General features: G+C 48.4%; 1 protein-coding gene across 5 annotated transcripts in view; it reads left to right on the forward strand.

Moving 5' to 3' along the window:
• LOC147455071 (uncharacterized) overlaps positions 1 to 12279 on the forward strand; it is a 77360-nt gene extending 65081 nt beyond the window's left edge. For all 5 annotated transcript variants that reach the window (XM_086513912.1, XM_086513915.1, XM_086513913.1 and 2 more), the window contains 3 exons: positions 10919 to 10982; positions 11788 to 11852; positions 11936 to 12279. In XM_086513912.1, coding sequence (XP_086370038.1) covers positions 10919 to 10982; positions 11788 to 11852; positions 11936 to 12023 — 217 coding nt within the window. In that variant the 3' untranslated portion in view covers positions 12024 to 12279. The remainder of the gene's footprint in view (positions 1 to 10918; positions 10983 to 11787; positions 11853 to 11935) is intronic.
• Positions 12280 to 12673: the final 394 nt, after the last annotated feature.

The following is a 12673-nucleotide window of genomic DNA, read 5'->3' on the forward strand; positions in this document are numbered from 1 at the left end:
ATGATGTGATTGTTCACAAGGATGATGGTTTAGTTGATGCTTTTTCTAGTTAAGCTAACCTCATTGTAGATTCTATAGATCACAAAGAATTGATCTTGGCTCTCGAGTCGAGTTCCAAAGAACCCCCACAGGAAGTATTATGTGTACGAATGATTAGTCAGCACGCATTGTATGAGTGTTTCATTCGTGATACTTCTGTATTTTAGTCACCGTCCTTATGTGATCCCTTTTTATAGGCATGACATATTGCACGATGAGCACGATTCACTCATGAATGAGCACGGATGTATGCGGATTACTCATCAAAAGATGAAATGTTTGCATTCAAGGAATTCACAGTCCATGTCTCTTCCTTGGCATGACACAGTATCCGAAAGAGCACAAGAAGGATTGAGCATCAAGCATCGGCATTTCCATTGTGATTTGCCACAGTTGATTGATTTAGATCAGAAAGTCAAGATTCGACCCCATTGTTTGCGTGTGTTTGATGAACGGTTTGGCACTCCCTCTCTTTGTTCATCTACATTGCATGCATAGTCTTTAGAGAAGACTAGAATTTTTCCAATCACTTTACGTGGAATGGGTATGTTCATGTTTTTGTGTTGGAAGTGGTTTCAGGAATTTTAATCCTCGAAGATTCTTGAAAAAGGTAGACGCATGACTATAGACGAAGTTCAAGCATTGAAGGAGTCACAAAGGACTTAGTCGCTTTCGGCACGGCCCAAAGAAGCAAGCGTTGCAGACCTTTATGAAGTTCAAGTATCGCATGACCCACACATCGGAGTGGGCCGGCGAAGAGTCCTTCACAGGATTCCAGACACTGTTGGCGATCTCCCTCGACGCCATACAGTTTGGTATTAGTACCTCACTTTGAAAAGGAGGGTATGTCACGTGCACATCTAACCCTATGTGTACGTGGACAAGCTACTTCATGGCATGGGTTCAATTTAGTTAGATTAGGAAGTGATTTGACACTTTTGTGAGTCTGTTCGCGGATCGTGAATGTCCAGACACTCAAGAGTAGATGCATATCCTTTGGTTGCACCCAGCATGATCATCAGATTTCCATCAGAACCCATCAGGAGCATTTCTACAGTGCATAGATCTATTTTCCCTATTTTAGCCAATTTTCACTTATTATTTTTAAGTGACTTTTGTTGGGAACTAAGTAGGGCAATTTTGATAAGCAAGTACATAAGAAACCTAGCGCTAGCACTTCTTGCAGAAGAGGCAGCAGGGACCTGACATCCAACAGTGCACCTTCTCAGCAAGACCCCCCCCCCCCCCCCCCCCCGGGGACGGATGACTTAGCGTTTTCACTCAAGAACAGCTTGCGTTTTCTTCAGCTTTGCAGATCTCCTAGCGTTTTGCATTTGTAGCAGCTTGGCGACAGTAGACAGATCAAGATCATTAGCGTGTGCAGCAGGACACACATCAGCCCTAGCGTTTTTGAATTTGCAGAACATCCTAGCGTTTTGCAGATCCTCCGCGACAGAGTCAGCCTTTGCATCAGCATTTTCAGTTTTCAGCATCAAGACTCCGCAGTAGAACCCCCGAACTTTGCAGATCTCACCTTCTCGCAGCAGATCCTCGCTCCACGGTCACTTCAACGAGCATTTACAGTTTCAGCCCGGAAAACGCAGATTTCAGCATCTGCATTTTCAGCGCGTCGGCATCGCCGTCGTCATCGACATAGAGTTAGAATTCAATGAATAAAGATTTGCAGATTTCAGCCATTAGCGTTTTCAGATTTCAGTCCCGTCTCGTCGTCGTCCTCATCGTCGTCAACATCGTCAGTAAGTTCAAAACATTGTAGAGATTTGTGCAATCAATAGCATTAGACCGCTCTCGCCATAGAGAGTGGGGCCTTCGGAGGAGGGTTTTGACAACATTCTAGTGTTGTATTCTTCTCTCTCTATCTCTCAGTATGAGCACCTGCATTCACAGTGTTTGCCACTTTGTTTGTGATCATTTGCACTCTCTCACTAAAGGAACGGAAGGCTCTCCCTTCCGTAAGTAAAAGGAACCTTGAGCACAGTTCGGAGCACTCATCTTGAGCAAAGTTCAACATTCACTTCCGTTGCACCTTACATAGACTCTCTCTCTCTCTCTCTCTCTCTCTCTCTCTCTCTCTCGGTTATGCCATCTCCCTCTTGAATAACAATTCTTGAGTTCAACTCTCATTGAAAAGATCTTTGAGGTCTCTTGGGATAGCTTCCTACGATGTTAAAATTCTCTTCTTCTCGGGGGGGGGGGGGGGGGGGGGGGGGGGGGGTTAGGGGGGGAAAATGGTATAACCTTTCTATCACCGAAGTGTGGTAGATTGGTTATGCCATTTCCCTATTGAATAACAGGTCTTGAGTTCAACTCTTGTTGGATAGAACTTTGAGGTCTCTTGGGATAGCTTCCTACGATGCTAAAATTCTCTTCTTCTTGGGTGTGTGTATATGTGGGTGTATGAGTGTGTTAATAGGAAGAGGAAAATGGTACAACTTTTGTATCACCCAAATGTCGTAGATTGGTTATGCCATTTCGCTCTTGAATAACAGGTCTTGAGTTCAACTCTCATTGGATAGATCTTTGAGGTCTCTTGGGATAGCTTCCTACGATGTTAAAATTCTCTCTCTCTCTCTCTCTCTCTCTCTCTCTCTCTCTCTCTCTCTCTCTCTCTCTGTGGCGGGGACTGCTGAGCGCGAGGGTGAAGGGCTCTCTGGCGGGCTGCTGAGCAGGGAAGGTCCACTGGCACAGAGGGCGCGCAGAGCAAAGGTGCCAAGCAGCGCGCAGGTCTCTCTCTCTCTCTCTCTCTCTCTCTCTCTCTCTCCCTCACGCAGCCCCTCCCTCCCCCTCACGCAGCCCCTCCTCGCTCCCCATCACGCAGCCATCTCTCTCTCTCTCTCTCTCTCTCTCTCTCTCTCACGCAGCCTCTCTCTCTCTCTCTCTCACACACACACACACACACACACACACACACACACACACACACACACACACACACGGATACATACCCACACACACACTACACACATACACGCATACACACACGTACTCCCTCTCTTCCCTTTCTCCCCTCTTCTTCACAATATGAAGAGAGGGTAGTTACGAAGACAACCATGTCTTCCCCCATCATCAAGACGCCGACATCGACAATGAAGACAACCTTCATGCTCACGAACAAGAGGCTTGCACAATTGGAGAAGGACATGAAAGAATGGCGGATGGAGAGAGAGATATGGGAGGAGGAGAAAGCCACCTTCATCAAGCTATGGAACGAAGAGAAGGAGGACATGAGAGCGGAAATCCAAAATCTCAAAGAGGAGAAGGAGAGAAGGGAATGGGAGAACGAGAAGGAGAGGGAGATGGAGGAAAGAGCAAGAAGAGATGAAGGCACAAATCGATCTCCTTCATGCTTCCATCACATCCCTCACCCCCGAGGAAGGAGAGATTAAAGAGGAGGCTAAGGAAGCCCTCAAGGAGGAGATCACCAAAGCCCTCACCGCAAGCATTGAGGACAAATTAGAGGCCACCAAAGAAGGATGGGTCGAAGTGGTCAAAAAGAACATCAAGAAGGTAGCAAGAGAGGAAGCCCAAAAAGATGAGGTACTCATCGTACACACAACCATCGAGGAGGAGAAGATGCGACAAGCTCGCCCTCTCAATGTGCGAGTGACCGGCATCAAAGAAGAAGAAGGGTCTACACCCGAGAGCGATGGGAAAGCTTTATGCAAGAAAGTGGGATACAAGGAAGAAGAGATCCCTTTCTCCAAAGTTTGGAGAGCCGGCAAAGATCCAAAGAAGAGAGCTCTCATCCTCCAATTCGCCTCCGAGGAGTCTCGAACTTCTTTCCTCCGAAAGAGGGTCATCTTGAGAGGGCTAGAAGGCCCCCCGATTTATCTTGATGATGACCTCACAAAGATGCAACAAGATCACCGTCGCGCGTGCATGCCTAGAGTCCACCAAGCCCGCAAAGAAGGGAAGAAGGCAGTATATCGAGATGGTAGGGTTATCATTGATGGCAAGACCATCGCATAGGGACTCGCGGCCTGTGGGACACACGAGGAGATTCATGTCACGGTTTGGAATTGCAATGGAGACCTATGGACACACCCAAAGAGACTTGAGGAGGTGATGAGAGGTCGAGACATCATTCTACTTACAGAGACACACGAGAGCCCAGAGAGAGGGTTACCACGGATACATGGATTCCAGTGGGAGTCTCTACATCGGGGATGTATGCGCCAGCACACCACTCGCGGCTCAGGAGGAGTGGCCATACTCTTTAGACAGGGGCTTCACAGCAGACTACAGATTGTTGCCCGGGACCCACAGGCCCGCTACATGTGGATTCGCCTCGAGCTCTCACGAGACAGGATCGTCTACATTGCCCTTTGCTACTTTGCTCCCACAGGCTCCAGATTCGCCCCTATTGAGCAGGAGTCACCGTACGCATGCCTCACGGAGGAGATTATGGAGTACTCCACACTGGGTGAAGTCTTCCTTATGGGAGACTTCAATGCTCGTACGCGCAGTGAGCAGTGTGAGGCATATGACCACGAGGACCCAGAGGCACTACACACTCTAGATGAGGAGGCTACTATGAGAGATACAGCAGACAGAGCTCCAGTCACAGCCTACGGACGACATCTACTTCGACTTGGCTCCCAGCACCGTCTCGTTATTTATAACGGGATGGTCCAGTGGCCCACCTCAGGGGGCCTGACTTGTATGCCACATGGAGTTGCAGAGGGAGGGGGGAGTACAGTCGACTATATTCTGGGACCCAGGGAGGCTACACACCTTATCACATCCTTCACCATTCCACCCATACCCATCGGAGCCGACCACACATACCTCTCTTTCTCCATCACCGGAGATACCATCCCACACAGCTCCACAGCACACACTCCACACACCACCATCCATTTCACACAAGAGCTAGTCTCTCTTTACTCGGCCGAGGTCGAGCATGGCCTATGCCTCCTCCACCCATCCACACCACTCTGAGTTCTCACATCACATATCTCTTCCGTTCTCCACACTTCAGCTATTAGCTCTTTTCCACACACCACTCACACAGGACGCACTCCCCCCCCCCCCCCCCCCCCCCACCCGGGACTATGCCTCAGAACCGCTGGTATGATGATGAGTGCAGAGAGCTATACCGACGCCTCCGTGCACGGCGAGCCTTAGGAGAGATCATAGAGAGAGAGGCCAGACGGCATATGAAGACGCTGACACGCCAAAAGCGGCGAGCATTCGAAGAGGCACAGGAGCTTGAGCTATACCGCCTATTCATGAGCATGGATAGTGCGACGGCATGGCGCACCCTGCGCGAGCCACGTCCGACTACAGCTATTGAGGATCCACAAATATGGCATGATTATGCAGAGCGACTTTATGAGGTGCTAGGGCAGCCTCCTATCCCACAGCCACACGAGCCACGCCCCACGTGCTCCTCCTTCTTTATAGCAGAGATGGTAGAGAGGGCCATACGCCGCATGCAGCACAGACGATCAGCTGACCATACTGGATTACAGAGTGAGCACATCATTTATGCGGCCTCCACTATAGCCCCGTTGATTGCACATGTCTTCAACCGGGCTATAGGGGAGGGCTTCCCAGAGGAGTGGACACAGCACACCATAGTGCCTATCCACAAATCTGGCGACACCCTGGACACAGGGAACTACAGGACTATCATGATTGGCCACACGATGGCCAAGCTATATGGAGCAGTACTTGAGACACAGCTCAGCTGCTACGCAGAGATCGAGGGTTTACGAGCTCCAGGCCAGGCAGGTTTCAGACGAGCTTTTTCCACCACTGATCACATCTTCGTTCTGCGCTGCCTCATTGATGGGGCAAAGGCGCGGAAGAAGAGGCTTTACTGCTGCTTTGTGGATTTCCGCAAGGCCTTTGACACAGTCCCACGCGAGAGACTCTTCCAGCGCCTTCACAGCATTGGGGTACCAACAGAGATGATTTGGGCCATATATGCTCTCTACGAGAGGGTGACGGGTCGAGTTCGTTGCCCAGGCGGTTTTTCAGAGACCATTGCTAGCACCATTGGTGTTAAGCAAGGATGCCCACTCTCCCCGACACTCTTTGGGCTCTACATCGACGAGATCTCCGACTACATACTCCGAGCAGGAGGAGAGGGGAGCGACTTGGCAGGTACTCCGGTCCACATCATGTTATATGATGATGATATTGTGTTGATTTCAGAGTCACCCGAGGGCTTGCAACGCCATCTTGAGGCCTTGGACGAATTCAACACACAGAGGGGGTTGACTGTGAACCTTGGCAAAACCAAGGTTATGATCTTTCACACATCCAGTGCAGTGAGGAGCGCTGCCACCTTCACAGCAGCAGGAGGACAGGTTGATGTAGTCACCTCCTATGTCTACCTTGGCATCACATTCACCAGCCTACCAGGACCCTTCACTATGAGGCAAGCTGCTGCTGACAGGCTCACCCGAGGATATGCAGCTCTGGCCATGCTAGAGCGGAGATGCCACCAGGCACACTTTCAGGAGCCCCGCACGAAGGGGTGGCTTTTCGACACCTTAGTCACCCCGGCCTTGATGTACTCGGCGGCAGTATGGGCACCAGGATTGACAGCTGACCAGTGGACACAACTTGAGAGGCCACAGGTATGTATGATCTCACGCTTGCTCCGCAGCAAGAAGACAGTGCCACATGACATTATTAGAGCCGAGCTCGCCACACCACCTATGGTTGTAGAGGCACTATTCCAGACAGTCTGCTTCATCCAGAGGATGAGAGAGCTACCTCCTGACAGACTTACTCGTAGAGCATTTGAGGCAGCTATACAGCTATCAGAGAGTGGGCATGAGAGAGCATGGTACTCACAGGTCAGAGCATGGTTTGAGGGACACGGTCTTGACATGGAGAGCCTATTACCATTCCAGTACGACCCCCACTCACCATATGTTCACCTCTCTCGCAGTGAGAGGAACTTGGTATTGAGACAGGATCTGTGGCAGCTATACACTAGGAGAGTCTGGGAGTCACCTGGCTTGGGGACGAGGATGTCAGATTACAGAGACCAGTTTCTCACCATATTGTTTGGGGGGTTCATACAGAGACCACGCTACATGGACACATATATGCCACATAGCTCACGGGTGGCGATTGGTCAGCTGAGAGTGGCTTCACACAGGTTAGAGATTGAGATCGGGAGACATACTGGTGTTCCAAGGAGGAGCGAGTCTGCAGAGCCTGCACAGAGGAGGTGGAGAGTGAGGAGCACTTTGTATGTAGATGCAGAGCACACACTGAGATCAGAGGCAGGTATGAGGCCTTATTCAGAGGACAACCCACTCTCCGAGAGATCATGGACTCTCGAGATCAGAGACAGCTCGGACGTTTCTTACTAGAGATACAGAGCCATCAGGACACACTACTACAGCCACACACAGCTACACAGACACAGGGGAGACAGTCGCAGCTCACAGACTTCTTTCAGAGGATTGCCGCCCCTCCCTCACCAGACACTCAGAGGGGAGTGACACTCCCACAGGCGGAGGTGAGCCGAGCTAGACGACGACCACGAGTCACAGGCTACAGGGGCGCGAGCTCCCACCACCGACAGATCGAGGAGATCCGAGCCCGGGAGCGCCGTGCCACTGAGGAGCGAGTGGCTCAGATGAGGGCCGACCCGACAGCTTTCATCCGGGTAGCCTTGGCACCATACCTGCCCATGTACCACATCTTACATCCCCCCATTAGTACAGGATGGAGCTAGATAGCTTGATGCATTCTCATGATTGTACTACCTTGAGCATATAGACATGCATATACCCCTAGAGATAGAGCTCCATCCCTCCTCAGATACTCCACTACCTACATTCAGTTCAGTTTTGTATCAGTTTTGTTTCATTTGTCTTTCCGATAGACGGATGACATACACACCATGTACATTTGATTTGTCTCATAGGCCGATTTCGGCCTGACATAGACGTTAAAAATCTTTCTTTCTTTCTCTCTGTGCGTTGCCTCATTGATGGGGCAAAGGTGCAGAAGAAGAGGCTTTACTGTTGCTTTGTCGACATCGTCCCATGAGAGAGGCTCTTTCGACGACTCTAGAGTTTGGGGATACCCTCAGAGATGATATGGGCCTATGCTCTCTATGAGAGAGTGACTGGAAGAGTTCGCTACCCATGCGGTATGTCAGAGTCTATTGCTAGCACTATTGGTGTTGAGCAAGGATGCCTCCTCTCCCCAACCCTCTTCGGACTCTATATCGACGAGATTGCAGACTACATCCTAGGAGCGAGGGATCCTAGTAGGTACCACAGTCCACATCATGCTATATGCTGATGACAATGTACTGATTTCAGAGTCGCCAAAAGGCCTACCGAGCCATTTGAGAGCTTTGGATGAGTTTTGTACAGACAGGGGACTCATAGTGAATCTTGGGAAAACCAAGATCATGATCTTCCACACCTCCAGAGCAGCTCGACAAGCAACCACATTTACAGCAGCATGAGAACCAGTCGAGGTGGTTACCTCCTACATCTACCTAGGAGTTACATTCACCAGTAGATAGGGGCCCTTCTCCATGGCTTCGGCCGCCACTGACAGATTCACCAGAGGATGTGCAGCACTGGCCATGCTAGAGATGAGATGACATCAGGCACACTTTCAGGAGCCCCGCACGAAGGGGTAGCTACTCGACACATTAGTCACTCCAGCCCTGATGTACGCAGCAGCAACAATGTGGGCACCAGGATTTACTGGGCATGGATTGAGAGACCACAGATCTATATAATTTCTTGCCTGTTTCAAGGAAAGCACACAATGCCGCCGGGCATCATCAAGACAGAGCTTCCCCCCCCCCCCCCCCCCCCCCCCCCCCCCCCCCCCCCCCCCCCAAAAATGGTAGTGGAGGCACTCTTCCAGACGGTCTGCTTCATCTAGAGAGTGAGAAAGCTCCTGACCGACAAATCCACACAACGAGCACTTGAGTCAGCTATACAGATATTAGATGCTGGATACGACAAAGCATGGTACACACATATTAGAGGATGGTTCGGAGCACACAGTCTTCACCTAGAGAGCTTGCCACCTTTCCAGTACGACCCGGACTCCCCCCAGCTTCATCTCTCAGAGAGTGAGAGAAACATAGTGATCCGACAGGACCTTTGGCAGCTCTATATCAGACAGACTTGGAGCACATCTCCCTTGTAGATGTCACACTACAGAGACATTTTCTTACCATACTGGAGGACAGGTTCATACAACGATCATGCTATATGGACACTTACATGCTACACAACTCATGGGTGGCAATTGGTCAGCTCAGAGTGTCATCACACAGACTAGAGATCAAGGTGGGGCGAGCTCATGAAATTCCCATGGAGGAGAGAGTGTGTAGAGTATGCAGAGAGGAAGAGGAGAGTGAGGAGCATTTTGTTTGTAGATGCAAAGCTTATGCGGATATCAAAGGTTGATACGAGCCCCTATTCAGAGAGTAGCCTACCCTTCGAGATATCATGCACTCTTGAGATCAGAGACAGTTGGGGTGCTACTTGCTAGAGATACAGAGGCACAGGGACACACTTCTGCAGCCACCTATAGAGTCCCCCGCGGGGGAGGGGGGGGGGACAGTCATAGCCCAGATGATGGCTCACTTAGAGGCGTTCATCAGGGCAGCCCTTGCTCTCAACCCCCCCCATGTACTACATTTTACACCCCCCCATTAGCACAGGATGGAGCTACCTAGATTGATGCATTTGCATGGTTGACTACCCTCAGCATATAGACATGCACATATCCCTAGTACTAGAGCACCACCCATCCCCATAGATCTCATCACCTACAAGACATCCTTCTCTCTTTTATTTTGTACCAGTCTGAACTGTTTTGTCTTTTTCGACAAACAGAGGATATACACACATGTATACTTGATTTGTCTCATAGGCTGACTTCGACCTCACATAGACGTTAAAAGGTTTTCTTTCTTTCTCTCATTGTTTTTGGACTCTGGAGAAATACCAATTTCCAACTTCCACTGCTTGGCAATGCCGATTCATGAGGCAATTAAAGTTCAAACAATCTGAATTTTGCAGGAATGTAACCTGTTATAGGTTCATATGCAATTTGCTCGTGAAAATTACGGAGTGACATGGAAACTCACCCTTCGTTGAAAGCGGGTTTTCTATTTAATGGCCCTTCAAAAATGGTTAAAGCGGTCAAACCCAACCAGCTCACATGAGCATCCCTAGAAGTCTCAGAATACAACTCCTGCTGCTCCAAAACAAGAGTGGAAGGAGGTGGCGGCCTTAAGGAGAAGAGATCAACTCTCTCAAGGGGAAGGTGCATTCTATGGAGACGTAGCAAACTTTGATGAAAAAATGATTCAATATTTTTGAAACCCGTTCTATATAAAAGGTTTCAAAAGTATATGGGGACTATGGTGCATACTAGCCGAGAAAAGGAGGAGGCATAGCACACTTTGCGTAGTCAGTGGGATACAACAGCTAGCTCTTGTAGGGCAGTGGTAGAGCATCTTAGAGTTTCTCGAGCGGTGGGTTCACTCTCCAGTTTTAACTTTTCTTCTGAATGGATCAAGGACACCTCACATGGCACTATGTACTTCCTCTGTGTGACAGGCTCACATGAGCATCCCTAGAGGTCAACTTGTACTCAGTATACAGCTACTTTTTATTCTCAAAAATGAAAAAAAAAGAGGCATATCACCACAGGGTCATCTGTCTGCATCTGCCTCGTTTCTAGGAGATGGCATTGATGTCATGCCCAAATGTCCTGAATCCTGGTGTGATTTGCTGTAGCCAAGGGCTGTGGTTTCCTGTTCTGTATGATTATATGCATCATAAACGTCTGAGACAGAAGAAAATGAAAATGTAGTAATTTGTCCTAGAATTCGTAAATGCAGGTGGACAAAAGTACCTGGTATTCTCATGCAGGATGCAAGCGACTCTGAAGGAAAGTACCGGAAGGTAAGTTTCTGGCTAGTTTCATCATTGTACTAGAGACTAAGCTTGAACGTTCAGAGAAGAAATTCTCGTTGTGCTGGGAACCAAGTACTTGATTGGTAGAATGTTAGCAGGTAACGAGGAGTAGATTGTTGTGAATGACCATGAAATATTTTTAGCACTCTTGAACAACCTAATCTCAAGCAGGGAGCCATGAGTGTATGAGATAGTGTTTGAACTCAAACCTAGCAGTGGTTCTTCCATCATTTTATATTTGCCTTAATTATGAAAGAAGTGGTGCATTGCTTGCAACTACTGTTAAGGCCAACATCTTACTGATCCATCAAGGTATGAGTAATATATAAAGGGCTTTTGAAGGATGAAGCAAATCGCACCACCCCTAGTGGTAAATGGGTGGCTGAGGGGTTATAGATTTTTGATCAGCAACCTTTGAGAATGAATGGTTCTATGATTGAGTTCTTGAGGTTTAGAGAGAGCTGGAACTTGGGACGACTGATTGAGCAATTGTTTCTTTGAAACAACAAGGTTGGGGTTTGGTTTTGAAAAGCCCACACACATCCCCCGACGTCACCTCCAGGTGGCATGACTAACAAGGGGACATGTAATAAATGACATGGCATGAAAAGACTTTTTAACCCCCCGCCCCTCCACCCACCCCTGGGGGGATGAACTTTCTTCCTGCCCCTGCTGGCTTGCTGGCGGCTGGAGGCTCTTTTCCCCTTGTGGGCTTGCCGGTTCTAGCCCGAAAAATGAGAAAAAAGAGCCCAAGTTTTGACAATCTAATTGAAAACAATCATTGCTGCTGCAGGAATTCAAGATCAAAGCTGCCAGACTTGAATTTGTGGTGACGGATGGCCAGGGAAATTGGGACCAGTAAGTGCCTCGTTAATAGTTTGTAGAGGGAAACTATCTTCAAAGTTCCTAGCTAACATTTCTCCCTTTCCTTATATGTTCAGGGCTCCCAATGGCAACAACTATTTGCTAGAAACGCCTGGTATATTTGACCTTCGGTCAGGGGTGTTAAAGGCTGCATCTTTATTTTGATGCATGTTTGTAGGATTGTACAGTATCCTTTTCGTAGAATTGGTGTGGCCATTCTTATCATTCGTCTCAATAAGCTTGTGGATTGAGGTGCTTGGCCATCTTTCAATGCTCCCTGACAGTCCCACTCCATCCCTTGTGGTGGGCATATGGTCAAATTCCTAAGAGTGAACCTTTGGCACATCGCATTAGTGGTTTAATTGGCAATTATGTTTAGTAATGTATGAGGTTATCTTTTGAAAAAGGTGCAATTGTCCAAGGGGTGTCAATCTTATTTGTCCTGAAGGAGTCAAGTTTTGCACTGGATTTGAAAAAAATTGAGCTGATAGTGTAAGGTGGAATAGATAAGATAGCAAGCTGACAATCTAGTGAAGGACTTGAGCAGCTGACAATGTCTTTTGGCTTTGAAAAAAAGAAAAATTCTTGAATTTCGAAGATCCAGTGTCCCTAGTGTCATGAACATGCTCTTATATAATCTACCTTAAGATACAATTATTTAGGCTGACTCACAAATCAGCATGTCTCTTCAGTGAGTTAGCAAGCTATTAAGGTCATTAAAAAAATAGCAAGCTCCATTTTCTCAATGAACACATCCCTAGAGGATCATAAAATCAAGGGAAATCTTTCATCTTGTCCATCATCAAAACATGAGA

Source organism: Adiantum capillus-veneris, chromosome 6, assembly GCF_014529385.1.
Source record: "Adiantum capillus-veneris isolate H3 chromosome 6, ASM1452938v2, whole genome shotgun sequence".
In the NCBI taxonomy this organism is placed as follows: Eukaryota; Viridiplantae; Streptophyta; class Polypodiopsida; order Polypodiales; family Pteridaceae; genus Adiantum; species Adiantum capillus-veneris.